Consider the following 15378-nt stretch of genomic DNA (forward strand, 5'->3'; position numbering starts at 1 on the left):
ACAATACACACAAGCCTCCTGGGAACACTCAAATCCAAGATAACACACGCTGCAGTTAGAACCCATTTTATAGCTTTACATTTTATCACCAAATAGTCTTCTGATATCAATCTTGTTAACAAACGGCACATCAGCACATTGATCCTTTGCCAAATAAAACACATGCCCATATTTGAAGTTGTACTGAAGGATATGTAGTATTATTTCAATGTGCATTTGTTAATCTAAATGAAAGCCAAACCCCAGGAGGCATAAATATGGCAGCCTGGTTTTTGGTACTAAAGCTAAGTTGGAACAGAGTATAAGTGACACAGAAGTACACATTTTTGTTTAGCATTCAAAGAACAACAGAAGGATTTAGGCCTGTGCTAACAAACGCAGCTGCTGTCCCAGAGAAAGAACTCAAAAAATCCACAGTTTTCTTCTTGAGAATCTTCTACCAAATGGTCCATACCAACAATGGAATGACAGCCATTTAGAGCCATCTTGGCCTGTGTGGGCCTTGTCACCAGTTTTCCCAAGTATCTGCATTGGTATATAATACCACAAGATCATCAGATTAGGAAATAAGGCTACCAATATGCCGGTTCTGTGGACAGATGATACCACCTCACCACTGCAAAATTCATAGAAGCATCACGGAAGTTGCAAACTGTTAGCACAGGAGCCAGGTCTGGCCCATAGATGTTGTCAGGCTCATACAACATTTTTTAAAACTTGAATTAGGATAATACTCGTAAGAATCTGGCTTTCTGTATTCTCTTTTTTAAATATCAGAAAATACTGTAACACGGGGCTGGTTTGAACTAAGTGTCCACTGCTCAATTCATACAAGGCCTATGGACCACAGTCCCCGCCACTCCCCATCACCTGCACTCACCAGCATCACTTATAACACTACTTGCTCTGCCCCTGTAGGCATTTTAATCTGTGGCATAACACTAAGGGTGTCACACCGTGGGGGGACTGGAAATACATAACTTCTCCTTAGAACCAAATTAGGGGGTGTGAGAGAGACAGGAAGAAAGGGCTTGGTTTCTAGAATTCTGAATTCCAACACAGGGCAGAAGAGGGGAGGAAGAGCCTGAGCCAGAAGTCATCCCCATTATCAACATGCACACATTTCCACGGTCAAATTTATGAGCGCCAACATATACAACTTCTTCACTTATGCTGACGGGTTCCCTAAATACATGAGATTCCTGACTCTGAACAATGCTCATTTCGGCTTAAGAGGGAATCACTTCTGCTCCCATATTGCCAAAGGTCTCACAGAGCTGCACTGGCCTGTTTTTCATGCAATGCTCCCACCACCCAAGCCAGCCACGGGAATTCCTTCCTACTTGGTAATGCATCAGATGCCCACAAATGATGTACCCAAACTCACATCAAGTAAACTAAGCATCACACTGTGACATTGTTAAGCCAGGAGGAAAAGAAATTATGGCTAAAAACAAAAGATGTTTGATGCAGAGAGGAGAAATTACTCATCCACACAAAAGTAAGTGTCAGACACTCGCAAACAAAAGATGCACACGGGGAGACAGAACAGAATGCCATTCATTAACCATTTTCAAGAAAATATAAATGTGTCCCTATCAAATGAAATTTCCAAGGAAGAAGTGTAATAAGTTCCCTGTTGTGCGTAGGTACATATACATTTGTCATACATATACATATGTATATATAGCCATAATTACGGTAAAGCTCAGGATATATTAAGCTACCACTACATACACACTCCATAAAGAAAACAAGAAAAGATACTGAGTAGGAAGAGTTTCCAGAGTCCATAGTACATCAGTCTTTTATTTTATAAAAACCTGATCAATTTTCCTGATCAGAACTGTCAAAGTTCATGTTCTCACTAGTGCCTGCAGAGTTTCAAGAAATACTTCACAATCTAAAAAGAAGAGTCTTTCTCCTTAGGGTTACAGGATCACTGGTAGAAAAAATTAAAACCACAGCCAGGCATAATGTCCACAACTTGGTCTTCTCACTCCCGCAGATAGAAAAAGAGAAGGTACACACTCACCGCAGAGAGTTGGCTCCACGTGGACCTCAGTGGCTTATGGTGAATCACAATTTTTTCGCCTGATTTCTGTTCTTTGGGCTCTGACTCTTCATCAGAGTCAATGTCAAGGGCCTTTTCTTTGTAGTTCTGATACAGAACAGCGTTTTCTGCAAGAAAACCAAATCCTACATGTCACTAATTGCCCCTCCATCATGATGCTACTTGTTCTAAACAAACATCCGTATTTATACATATACGATGTTTGGTCTCCAGTTAAACAAGAGACAAATGGATTCTGTCACTGAAGAGTCATTACCAAAAAGTGATTTTCTCACTCACACAGCTCTATCCCCAATTCATCTGCAGGGGAAGGGGAAGGGCCCATACATGAAATGCCAACTGAAGCAGAGTTTCCATGTCTCTGTCCGCTACCCATGAAGGTCCTGTCCCTTTACATCACTGTTTTTTAGGTTAAATTGAATTTACACCCTTTTATTTGTCTATCTATTTAACAAATATTTACTGTACATTCACAATGTGCCAAGGGCTGAGAGTAAATAGAAAATGAAAGACACTTCCCATGCCCTCATGAGCTAAAATTTTAATGAGAAAAATAGTCAAAGTCATTCATTCATGTATTCATTCAACTGGTATTTAGAAAATGCCTACTAGACGCTAGCGACCGCTAGGCACTGGGGATACAGCAACGAACAACAACAGAAAAAGATAAAAATCTCATTCTTCGTGGAGCTGACATCAGAGTGAGGAGAGAATGACAATAAATAAACAAGTAACTTTTATAATATATCAGATGCTGATAAGTACCATGGAGAAAAATAAAACAGGGAAAGCAGGAGCATGTTACAAGGGGTGATACGTAGATTTTAAACAGGGTGGTTCAGGAAGCCCTCACAGAGGTGACATTAAGCAAAGATCTAAAAGAAGTGAGGAAGTAAGCCACCTGTACAGCTGGGGAAAGAACATCCCATCAGAGAGAACAGCAAGTACAAAGGCCCTGGGGCAGGACTCTGTTTGGTGCATCTATATGTACAAGGGTCAGCAAGGAGGTCTGTGTGGCTGGAATAGGGTAAGGGAGGGGAGAAGGTATAGGAGTTGGGGGTTGGGATGACTACAGGGCAGACTTGCCTCAATGTCTTTGAAAGGACTTTGGTTTTTTACTCCAAGTGAGAAGGCAAGTCATTTTAGAGTTGAGGACACAATGATCTTGCACAAATACATACCCACAAACCCAAAGATTTACATACAGGGGCTCTGAGAACAGACCGTCAGCAGGATATGATCTAGTCTGGGGGTCACAGAGGTGTTAATGAGGAATATCTTAAGATCTGAAAGCTGAGAAACTACAGAGCTACAGAAAAAAAGCACATGTAAAAGCCCTGAGGCAAGAGGACATATATTACCTTAGAAGAACAAAGGAAGGTCATTCACTGGAGTATGGGTGTCTAGCGGACAAAGGGTGTACGGTGAGTTTAGGGGGAAGAGCCAGACAGCCCAAAGAAGCAGAGTTTTGCAGACAATGTTAAAGAACTGGATTTTATCCTGAGTCCAAAAGGACTGAGTTTCTTTCATACTGTAAGAGTTGTATTTTATCCCGATTGCAATGGGAATCCACTAAAAGGAAAAGACTTTATTAGACTGGAAGAGCAAAATATTGACTACTTAAGGGACTAATTAGGATGCTACTGAAGTGGTCAGTGAAAGACAATGGAGACTTGGGGGGATGGGCTGGATATGGGGGTCAACTGGATATGGGGGTAAGGATGTTTCCTAGCTCTATGAGTCCAACAATGGAAAAGTAGGAAATGGGAACTCCAGAAGAGATTCACCTTTAGAGGAAAGATTATGAGTTTGGTTTGGGACATACTGAGCTTGAAGTGCTTTTCCCATCTACTGAAGCCAGCAAACATCTGCCTCATCTCTCAGCAACTACTGCATGTTCCATATGCACCATTACTAAAGCAATACTGGAATCTATGCAAGATTTTACTGTTCTCTGATTGTTCTGAATATGTAAAGCAGATTATGAGGGTACAGACTTGAGTTCCCCCCACCTCTGTGGTGTCCTTTAAAGTACTTAGTGTGTGGCACAAAATATATGCACACATTGTTGATATATATTCATTCATTCTCACAACAACGTGGGCAATAGTATTATTAGCTTCATTTTACCCAGGATGAGACTGAGGGCTCAGTGAAGTTAAGAGGCTTGTTCACTGTCACTCAACTGATGAGTAGAAGCAGCAGGACAGGAACTCAGGCCCCTGGTTCCAATATCACAGGTTCTCACCACTCTACCACACAGCTTCCTGACTTACATTCTTGTTAGTCATTAACTGTAAGGCTCCTGCATTCCTCATGTACATATATGTGAAAAAGAATTTCTAGGTCATCATATTTGAGAAGAGAGGAGAGGGTGCACAGAAACAGCTCCTTGTAAAAGGAAACAACATAAAACTAGTTGTAATGAAGGTCTGTCCTCGGACTTCAAGAAAGCTCGACATTTTTAACCCTTAGAGGCAAAGGTCCCAAAACCACTATCAAATTCCAGAAGATGCAAAGCATCTCTCAAAATCGATATTAGGTAGATGCTCTGTTCACTGCACAGTCATAACGGGGGTATAAGAGGAAGCAAACTGGACTAAGAACCAGATCTCTGTCCTAGCCCTGGCTGTGTGAAAGTGCACAAGGTACTAAACTCTCCGAGCTTCCAGGTTCCTCAATTATAAAATCTGAATTTATCCCAGCCAGCTAAAGTACTGTATCTGGGTTTCTTCCTCATAGAGAACAGTCTTCTAAGATTGGTACAGTAAATACACTTTTATAAACTGGTCATGTTTAAATGATCCAATGAGAACTGATTTTTATAAGAATTATATAGGGAAATGTTTTGTAGTCAGCCAAGGTGATATAATTCTGGGTGGTTTTACCTTAGATTTACTTAGAGAGGGGTATACCCTTCTTCATTGTTCTTTAAAGGTTGGGAAATCTTAGCATTTCAAAGCATGACAGAAAGTAACTACCCTCACCTCCACCACACTCCCCCAGCCCTACAAGCACTGCACCTGGGGCTTCTCCCTTTGTGCTCTTCCAGACCACTGACACTGGATCCATCTATTTACACGAAGTCCGCTAATCTGATTAGGGTTTGAACACCTGGTGAAAGCTGCTTTTATTTTTGAGATCCTTCACAAAAATATTATATGGGTTCGAAATTCTTAGGAGTATGTTTCTGTCAGCCAGGAGTTAGATTTCCCCCAAATTGAAACTGGATTAGGAAACAGGAAGTCAGAAATGATATTAAAATGTAGAAATATGGGGAAAAGAACATTAAGTCAAAGGAAATATGACTTAAGATCTAAATGCCAAACTTAATTTTTAACTAAAGGGCTAGAGCTTGCCCTTACTCTTTCTCTACTTTTTGAGGAAGGTGGGGATGGAGCCAGAGTAGAGAAGAATTAAAAATCCCAGAACATTGGTCTGACAAAGTCATCTGCTTACAAAGAATGCCATTAATCTTACTCACTGCTGGTGAATTTAGCTTAGTGCAGAGCTCTGTGCTGTATAATTTGTGAAGAAGTTGTACATTTTTCTCATCTTGTGTTTTTGTAACTTCAGTTGGATTTCAACTTATAATTGATATTCCACATTGAAACAGCAATAAAAGTCTGGAAAATCAAATGCTTACCTTCCCCATCAAATGTTCCTTGTTCTTTCAGCATTTTTTTCTAAGAAACAAGAAAAGCAAAAAGAGGAAAAGCAAAGCAAACTATGTATGAGTGAGCCAAACAGAAAATACAGCTATTTTAAGAAAAAGTATTTTTTTTGTTGTTACATTCATTAGATTTCCAAAGGCATACAGCAGATGATCCCTGGAGTAGTTCACTCATATGACTACTACAACTCACTAAAAAGGTGAAATAAAATGAACAATATCCCCCATGCTCTGTTAATACAGCTTGAGAATCCTCAAATGACCAGTAGTACAGCTTATTTCATTACTCATGATTCACCATCACTGTTAAATTGAACTTTGCTATACTTGCGGAGTTGGAGGGGAAAAGAAAAAACACATAAAATGTTATGGAACTTCTTTAAGGCCATGGGATCTAAAATAAAACAGGCTTGCTTGTGTATTACACATGTGACATTTATATAGACTCTCTGATTAATCAAGAAAAGATGTGGCTGCCAAAATGAATTCCTGCCCGATTGCTGAGATCTGTCTTGGCGTCTGGAGAAGACAGCACATGCACACTCCAAAATCTCCTTCCCTAGTTTTCCCTATTTCTTTATGTCATATTTAGTCATATTTTAATGAGCACAGCTCCTAGGCCTTTATCTGGGAGCAACACCACACCATTCACTCGAACCTTAAGTTTTCAGCTACCAACTTGTTAAATGCGCTCAAGGATTAAGTGGGCACAAAATGGGAATAAGATACAACCACAGGCAGCGGTGAGAGAAACCAGAAAACAGCAAAGATGACAAACTATGTCTTTTGTGATCTGGCAACTGACTTTTAAAATTCACATTTTACCTGAATGGTATTTAGTATGGGATCACCACTGAAAAAAATAATTCAGTAAATTAAATCGTTAGTGTAAGTAATTAAAATGATCAATAGGCTCAAGGGAAAGCAGTTTTCCTGCATCAGCTGTGATGAATCAGCAACGAATGACTGACATTTCTAAACAAGCACCAGGCAGCAGCACAATCACATAATCAAGAGTGCAGATACACGCCTGCCCACCATCCCCTTTTCAGCTACCTGTGTTAAAACTGCTCGGGGCTCACTCAGCCAATATTTAATTTTCTGTGTTTTTTTTTCCCCCATTTGTCCCCCACTTTTTGCCCGAACTTAGAAAATTAAAACAATTAAGAGTTTCAGTTCCTCCCATGAAGCTGCATTAACCTGGGCTGTGCCTGCCAGCAACAGAATGGGCAAGAGATAAATGTGCACGGGTCTGATCAACAAACAACAGAATTAAAAAAGAACAATAACCTCTGGTTTCCTCTGTGCCCCTCCTCCCCACCCCCATCACCTTCACTTGTGGCTTAGTGAATGCCTAACTTGCGACACTCTTGCCCATTCTTACCTTTATCCTTCCCAGGCTGGAAAACTTCTCCTTGTCTTCCATCACTGCTTTCAGAATAGGCTGGGACATTCTGTTCTTCTTCTTCGAGGTGGTAGGACTGTCAAAATCAACGCCACTGACCACCGCCCTGCGATAGGACGTGGACCTCAAGCCTCTCCGCAGAGACCCCGGGCTGTCCAAGTCGTTCTCCGCCTCGCCCTCGTCCTCTGCGGGGCCCAGGGGCGCTCCAAGGCCCTCCACCATGCTGCGCACCTTAAGCAGTCTCTTGTGGGGCTCCACATTCTGACTGTTGGATTTACTTATTTTAATTTCCGAGGCCAGGCTCTTCGGAATGATCTGCTGTTTCCCCACTTTGAGGGCGGCGGGGCTGTTTGTGCTCAAAACCACTGAAGGATTCTCCAGGAGCTCGTTCTCCTGTGAGGGAAGCCTTTGGAGGGGGAGTTTTTGCTCCAAAGACCTTTTGTGGGGCGCGGGAGAGAGTCTCGAAGGTCCCCGCTCAGGGTCCTTAGCCATCTGGCCGGACAGCGAACGGGCGCCTGGGGAGGCGGTATTAGGAGTAAGCGCATTTGCAGCAGGCGAAAGCAGGGGGCTGGCGGGGAATCCGACCCTGTCCCCCTCGGGGCTGCAGGGGCCAGGCGCATGAGGAGTCCGCGGGCGGTGCAGCGGCTGCTGCGCGAGCGAAGTCGCAGTGCCGTTCGCTGGGGATTTGGGGTAGCCGCCCGACGCCGCTCTAGGTTCCCGGGGTGACTTGGGCCGTCGAAGCCGAGGAGAAACAGCCCTGTACTCCGGGGAGACGGTCCTCCCATTGGTCACCAACCTCCGATGGGCGCACAGAAGCAGGGGGCTCCTCTGGATCGTCCTGCCGTCGGAGGCGGTGGGCACCTGGGCCGGAGTCTGCGCCGCGGGGAGCGTCCCTCGGTCCTCTACCGGGAAATCCGTGATCAGCAACCCGCTGGGGCTCTGGTAGGACTGGGGCCTCGGCTTGCTCCGGCCCAGCAGCTGGGGCTGAGGGGCTGAACGCCTCCGCCACAAAGTGGTTAAGCTGTTGCTGGAAAAATCTACTTCGCTCTTGCCGTCCATAGCAGAGCCTCGGGCGTCAGCCCCGGGTCGGGGTGGGGGGGGAACAGCACCCAGTGAGTCTTGCCTAAAGAGGAAAGAAGTCACGGAACTTTGCCGCCGGACAACCAGGCACGCCTTGCAGACACGCGCGCTCTGAGCCCGGGGATCACCCGGCTGCCGCGCGGGACACAACTGCGGGTCAATTACCCGCCTTTTCTGGGGCAAAAACTCGCCCACCGCGCCGAGCAGTCCAGTACAGAAATCTGGGCTGTGCCCTGGCGGATTAATCCAATCACCTCCGCGTCCTTCCCGCGCCCAAAGACCACCCGCACGGAAAGAGACAGCCACCAATTCGCCGGGTGCAAACTGATGCACAAGAAACTTGGGACGAGTTCAGCTTTCTCGGGAAACTCGCCGCGGGACCCTCCCCTCCGCCGCCAGCCAGCCGCCCGCCCCCGTCGTTGGTCCCCGAGCGCTCTAGCTGCCCGTCTCCCAGGCGGATTTACCTTCAGGGCTTTGCAGAGCCCAAGGCCAAAGAGCACCCACCGCCCCGTGGGTGGCCCGGATCCCAGACCGAATCGCGGCAGCAGGAGCTCTGGAGAGCTCTGCAGCCGACCAGGCGTCGGCTCCACCCCTAAGCTTGACCCCGCCCTCAGCCTTGGCCACGCCCGGGCCCGCCTCAGTCGCAGCCATCCTGGAGCCGCTGCCCTGCTGCCCCGGTCTCTCGTTAAAAAACACACAAGCGCACCTGGGCTGGGTGCCGAGCTCCCGGGTTCCGGGCCGCGAGATGCGGGAAGGGGGCGGCGTGGGAGCTTCGAGCGCGCAGGTCTGTTGCCTGGAGCACAGCGTGGGAACGAGCGTGGGAGCCCTGCCAGGATGTAATTTACGAAGCCCTGGGCCCCCGGGGGAATCTCCCCGGTGGAAACCTGGAATGCCGAGCAGAGTAGGGTCTGTGAAATGCGTGAGCTGGAGCGCGTAGCTCTGAACGCAGGAAGCCAGACACCTCTCAGCATTCGGGTTGCCTTAAAACACAGATCCGATGCCTTGCTCCCCTGCTTAAAATATCTTACAGACTGATAAGTTTTCTTGTTTGTGCCTGGAGTATTTCCGGAGGTATACTTACAGCCAGCTCGGGGGAGGGGAAACTGGGTGCCTAGGAAGCCGGAGGGAGGGAGTGTTTTCATTCAATAATCTTTGGATCTTGTATACTTTGGATTGCGAATGTTACCTATTAAAAGTAAACGCAATTTAAATTACAAAAAAAAAGTTTATTGGTTTCTAAGCATACACAGAATAAAATTCAAAATCCTCTCCATAGCTTATGAGGCCCCACAGGAAGTGCTTACGTCTGTAACCTAGTCTTTTCCCGCAACACCTGTTCCTTCACTGTTTTTAGGCCACACCCACTTAAAGTTTGACAGCCTCAGAATCTTCCCTTTTGTTCCTCCTTGACCTTCTGACCTGTCACTCCATCAGAGAGGCCTTCCCTCTTGAATCAGATTATGGCTTATTTATTTTCCCAGCCACCTGTTCTCTTCCTTTTCTCCACTTGCCACAATACGCAAATATATTTAATCATATATTCATTTTTATGTTTATCTGTTTTATCCTCTTTTGACTGAAAGCTGCAAGAGGGCAGGGGCCATGTTTCTTTATTACCCCCTCTGTATTCCAGGCACATAGAGGGCACTTAACAAATATTTGTTGAATGAACGAATGAATGAATGAGAGGAGTGATATGAGGACAATGACCAACTGCCCCAGAGTGCTCCATTGCCAAGTAGTAGAAAGTTGGTTGTGTCCTGGACAAGCTCCAGCTGTGTGAGAAGAATAAGGCAAAGTTGAGAAGACAGATGATTTTTAGGCCATAAGATCTGTATAATTAATTCTATTAGCAAGTCATATGGGCTGTTCTCCAAGTTCTCTTTTTTGGCATTCACGCATTCAGTAAGGATGTATCGAGCATCCACTGAGCGCTCCTGTTTGCCCTGGACAGGTTGAATGTGATGGCCAGAAATATTAAGAGGCAATCTCTGGGTGGTGGTGAGATGAAGCCTGATGTTTTTCATGCTTATTTATACTTTGTTATACTTTCCAAATACTGTACATTAAATATATGTTACTTTGATCTGAGATATTTCTGTAAACTAGAAGAAATGGCATCAAAACATAAGAAATTTTTCTAAAAAAAAATTTACCAAATATTTTGGTTGGAAGAAATATGGCTGCTTACATACTTATACCTACCCACTTTTTTTTATTTTTTTTATTTTTGTCTCTGTTGGGTCCTCGCTTCTGTGCGAGGGCTTTCTCCAGTTGCGGAGAGCGGGGGCCACTCTTCATCGCAGTGCGCGGGCCTCTCACTATCACGGCCTCTCCCGTTGTGGAGCACAGGCTCCAGACGCACAGGCTCAGTAGTTGTGGCGCACGGGCCTAGTTGCTCCGCGGCATGTGGGATCTTCCCAGACCAGGGCTCGAACCCGTGTCCCCTGCATTGGCAGGCAGACTCTCAACCACTGCGCCACCAGGACAGACCCTACCCACTTTTTCATATAGGACATTTTCTATACTAACCCATATTACTTTTATATTGGAAAAATATAATACATTTAATTTTAAAAGTGCTTAGCTAATGACAAATGAAATGTTACCTAATTCAGAATGCAATTTGTGACTTAGGTTAAGAAGTTGTAAATGGTGATGTGAGAAGCTAGCTTCTCTTCAAATTATGTTGGTCCTGCAAACAAGCCTAACTGATAATTGTGAAGAAATCACAGGATCTCCCTACCTCATTCCTAAGCAACAACATAATACCCACCAAAACAAGAACAATGACAAAACACCAAGCTCTGTTCCTTCACTAAGGGAAGCTTGAAAATTCACAGATCTACTGCCCATTTTAGCCTCCATTCAATTTACCACACCTATTCAAATCTAGGACATCTTTGATTGTATGTACCACCCAGAAAGAAAAAGAGCTGCCAATTAAACTATGACACAATGTGTTGTCACATAGGATCTTTTTAATACTTACTGAAACAGTGCTTTTAGACTTAGATATAAATTTTTCAGTAATGTGCATATTTAGAAAAGGAAAATATAAGCAAAATAAATTGATGAAAGTATTTCTACAAATTCTGTACACAGAGTCTAATTCTCTGGAATCCCTTTTCACACAGAGCATCAATAAGTGTGTTTTTCCACACAATATCATTGATAGTATAGCATTTCTTAAAAGGATGTCCTAGCCTCGTCTCTGGGATTTGCTTCCTAGACAGACACTCATTCTTCAAGTTTGCTGCTGGCATAATCCTATTTGACTAAAAGCATAGTTTTCTCGTTCAGCTGAATTATATGTCACTACAAGCTATGTAGCCTCTCTATTAATGGCCAGAAGGAAGTTTCTGACAAACTGAAGTTCCAGGCCTTTACTATTGACCTGTGTGATACATGAATTGGTTATATTAGCCTCTTGTTGTTTTGGAATTTCTTTCACCTAATCTGACACATCTGGCAATTTCTCCTGCCTTCAACTGCATTTCTTAGCATATGGCTTTGACAAATGTAGTATTAAGTTGCACAGAACTCAGTAAAATGATGAAATTCGAGCAGTTATAACCACGTTCACAAATACAAAGACAATGCCAACTATATCAGGACTGCCACCTGGCCATTGGCTGTTTCTCTAATAGTAAGACACATCCCAGTTTTAGAGATGTTACAATGTGAGACCAAAGTACTTCTTAGAATTGGAGAAATACAGTATGTTAAACTATTAGGAATGATACATTCCACTGGTAAATTCTGATGGTATATATTTTTAATGAAAAAATTTTAACTTCTTCCCAGTTTTACTGAGATATCATTGACATATAACATTGTAGTAGTTTAAGGTGTACAACATGGTTTGATATATGTATATACAAGTAAGTCCCATACATACGAACGAGTTCCGTTCTGAGAGCGCGTTCATAAGTCCAATTTGTTCGTAAGTCCAACAAAGTTAGCCTAGGTACCCAACTAACACAATCAGCTATATAGTACTGTACTGTAATAGGTTTATAATACTTTTCAGACAAATAACACATAAAAAACAAACACCATAATTCAAAAAGAGTCATGTACCAAAATGTTCATTGCAGCTCTATTTACAATAGCCAGGACATGGAAGCAACCTAAGTGTCCATCTTCGGATGAATGGATAAAGAAGATGTGGCACATATATACAATGGAATATTACTCAGCCATAAAAAGAAACGAAATGGAGTTATTTGTAGTGAGGTGGATGGAGTTAGAGTCTGTCATACAGAGTGAAGTAAGTCAGAAAGAGAAAAACAAATACAGTGTGCTAACACATATATATGGACTCTAAGGGGAAAAAAAGGTCATGAAGAACCTAGTGGCAAGACGGGAATAAAGACACAGACCTACTAGAGAATGGACTTGAGGATTTGGGGAGGGGGAAGGGTAAGATGTGACAAAGAGAGAGAGTGGCATGGACATATATACACTACCAAACGTAAAATAGATAGCTAGTGGGAAGCAACCGCATAGCACAGGCAGATCAGCTCTGTGCTTTGTGACCACCTAGAGGGGTGGGATAGGGAGGATGGGAGGGAGGGAGATGCAAGAGGGAAGAGATATGGGAACATATGTATATGTAAAACTGATTCACTTTGTTATAAAGCAGAAACTAACACACCATTGTAAAGCAATTATACTCCAATAAAGATGTTAAAAAAAACAAACAAAAAATAAAAACATTTTTAATCTTACAGTACAGTACCTTGAAAAGTACAGTAGTACAGTCAACAGCTGGCATACAGGGGCTGGCATCGAGTGAACAGGCAAGAAGAGTTATTGACAGGAAGAGGGAGACGAGGTAGGAGATGGTAGAGCTGAAGGATTATCAGCAATAGGAGATGGAGGGCAAGGTGCAATTTCACACATGCCTGACGTTGATGGAACACACGTTCACATCTGAAAGTTCACAACTTGAAGGTTTGTATGTAGGGGACTTACTGTATGGTGAAATGATTACCACAATGAGTTTAGTTAATATCTGTTACCCTGCATAGTTATAAATTTTTTTTCTTGTGATGAGAACTTTTATGATCTGCTCTCTTAGCAACTTTCAAATATACAATACAGTATTGTTAACTGTAATCACCATGCTGTACATTACATCCTAGAACTTATTTTTCTTATAACTGGAGGTTTGCACCTTTTGACCACTTTCACCCACTTCCCCCCAATGACATATTGAACTATTAAAATATTCAGTGGTATAATACAGGGTCTTAGAGGCTGAGATACCAATTATTGCTACATTTACTAAACAAATTTGCACTTATCACCAATTATGTGTCTGGAATAATAATTAGGCTAATTTTAAAGTGCAATTTGCTAACTAGTGTTACTACCTTGAAGTTAAATCTCATGCATTCCTTTTTTTTTTTTTGGCCACACCACGAGGCTTGCAGGATCTTAGTTCCCAGACCAGGGATCAAACCCAGGCCCCAGCAGTGAAAGCACGGAGTCCTAACCACTAATACTTATTGGGTGCATTTAAGTGCCAAGCACTGGGCCAGGCCTTCCTGAAGTTTATAACTTGCTGATTAACAACATCTGAAACATTAAAATAAAAAATTAAGGCACCTAAGCTGAGTAAGGTGTATGATAAGCTCTCCGTTCTCTGAAAGCCTCTGTGAAGGAGTCTGGGTAGAAGGGGACCAGAAGAATAGGTAAAATATCACGAGATGGAGAAGAAGAGAAGGGCATCTGAGAGACATGTCCCAGCGTGAGCAAAAACATGGGGGCATGGCTTGGGAACTCATATTTATTAAGTGCCAACTATATTTCAGGAACTAATTTAATCTCAAATTAATCCTGTCTCCACTTAAATAATGAAGAACCTGAGGCTCTAAAAGCTCTTCTCATACTGCTGGAAAGTGGTTGAGTCAGAATCCTAACTCAGATCTGTCAGGCTCCAGAGCCCATGAGCTCCGCCTACCAGAAACTAAAATCACAAGAACAGGGAACTGGCATTTAGAAGTTGTGGGAGATAAACCTGGCTAAATATGGGGAGAATAGAATGTGGTGTGTTACATAAACTGAGGGGTCTGGATTTTACTTGGATAACATCTGACACTCTCTGAAAGGATTATATTTAAACTTTGCTATCTTTTAAAACAATAAATCTGATAACTCCAGTCTCAGAGATTAAATAAATAAATAAAAATAAACAGATTTGTTTGTGCATTAAAAAAATCCACCTAAACCCATAAAGTCTGAGGGAAATCTTCTCTTGGAAGGAAATTACAGAAAAATATTTAAATATATACATAACAGACAAAGCATTATATCAATATCACTCACAAATCTATAAGGAAAAGATAACAGTGGGAAAATGAACAGAGTGAGAATACAAATTTTAGAGAAGACACAAGTGCCTTCTATACATGAAAACACACTCAGGCCCAATAGTAATAACAAAATCAAAATAGTAATGAGATCATAGTTTTTCATCCATTAGATCAACAAAGATTTAAAAAAAAAAAACCCACTGTTGATAAAAGTGCAGGCAAAAGAGGGTTCTGAGTCATTCATGGTAGCAATGTAAACAACCTTTCTGAAGAGCAATGAGATGATACTTATCAAAACCTTGAAAACAGGCAAATCTTCAACCTAGTAATTCCATACACAGGAAATAATCCTGAGGAAATAATCTTTGATGTGTAAAAAGAAGTATATTGTTCAAAGATGTCCGTCAAAGCATTTCTTATGGTGGCAAAAGATTAGAAGCAGACTATCATTAGAAGACTCGCTAGTAAATCATGATGTAAAATGCAACCACCAGAAATAATAGTGTAGATATATAATTACTCATACAGAAATTCAAAATATGATAAGTAGGGGAGAAAAGCTACTTTTAAACACATTATGCAGAATGTCCTACTTTGAGGTTTTTTAAAAATTTATTTATTTATTGGCTGCGTCAGGTCTTCATTGCTGCGCACAGGCTTTTCTCTAGTGGAGAGCGGGGGCTACTCTTCGCTGCAGTGCGCGGGCTTCTCATTGCGGTGACTTCTCTTGTTGCGGAGCACAGGCTCTAGGCGCACAGGCTTCAGTAGCTGTGGCACGTGGGCTCAGTAGTTGTAGCTCTCGGGCTCTAGAGCGCAGGCTCAG

General features: G+C 42.8%; 1 protein-coding gene across 4 annotated transcripts in view; it reads right to left on the reverse strand.

The window, feature by feature from the left end:
• ARHGEF26 (Rho guanine nucleotide exchange factor 26) overlaps nucleotides 1-15174 on the reverse strand; it is a 164982-nt gene extending 149808 nt beyond the window's left edge. For 3 of the 4 annotated variants that reach the window (XR_014245274.1, XM_082394334.1, XM_082394336.1), the window contains exons 1-4: nucleotides 8697-15174; nucleotides 7132-8275; nucleotides 5721-5760; nucleotides 2036-2181 (exon numbers count right to left, since the gene is read on the reverse strand). Coding sequence is in view for 3 of the 4 variants with exons in the window: in XM_082394334.1 (XP_082250460.1) it covers nucleotides 2036-2181; nucleotides 5721-5760; nucleotides 7132-8211 (1266 nt within the window). In the remaining variant the exon portion in view is untranslated. The remainder of the gene's footprint in view (nucleotides 1-2035; nucleotides 2182-5720; nucleotides 5761-7131; nucleotides 8276-8696) is intronic. The other variant, XM_082394335.1, reaches the window with a different exon arrangement.
• Between the last annotated feature and the right edge of the window lie 204 nt (nucleotides 15175-15378).

This window comes from Balaenoptera borealis (genome assembly GCF_965194805.1).
Source record: "Balaenoptera borealis genome assembly, chromosome: 5".
In the NCBI taxonomy this organism is placed as follows: Eukaryota; Metazoa; Chordata; class Mammalia; order Artiodactyla; family Balaenopteridae; genus Balaenoptera; species Balaenoptera borealis.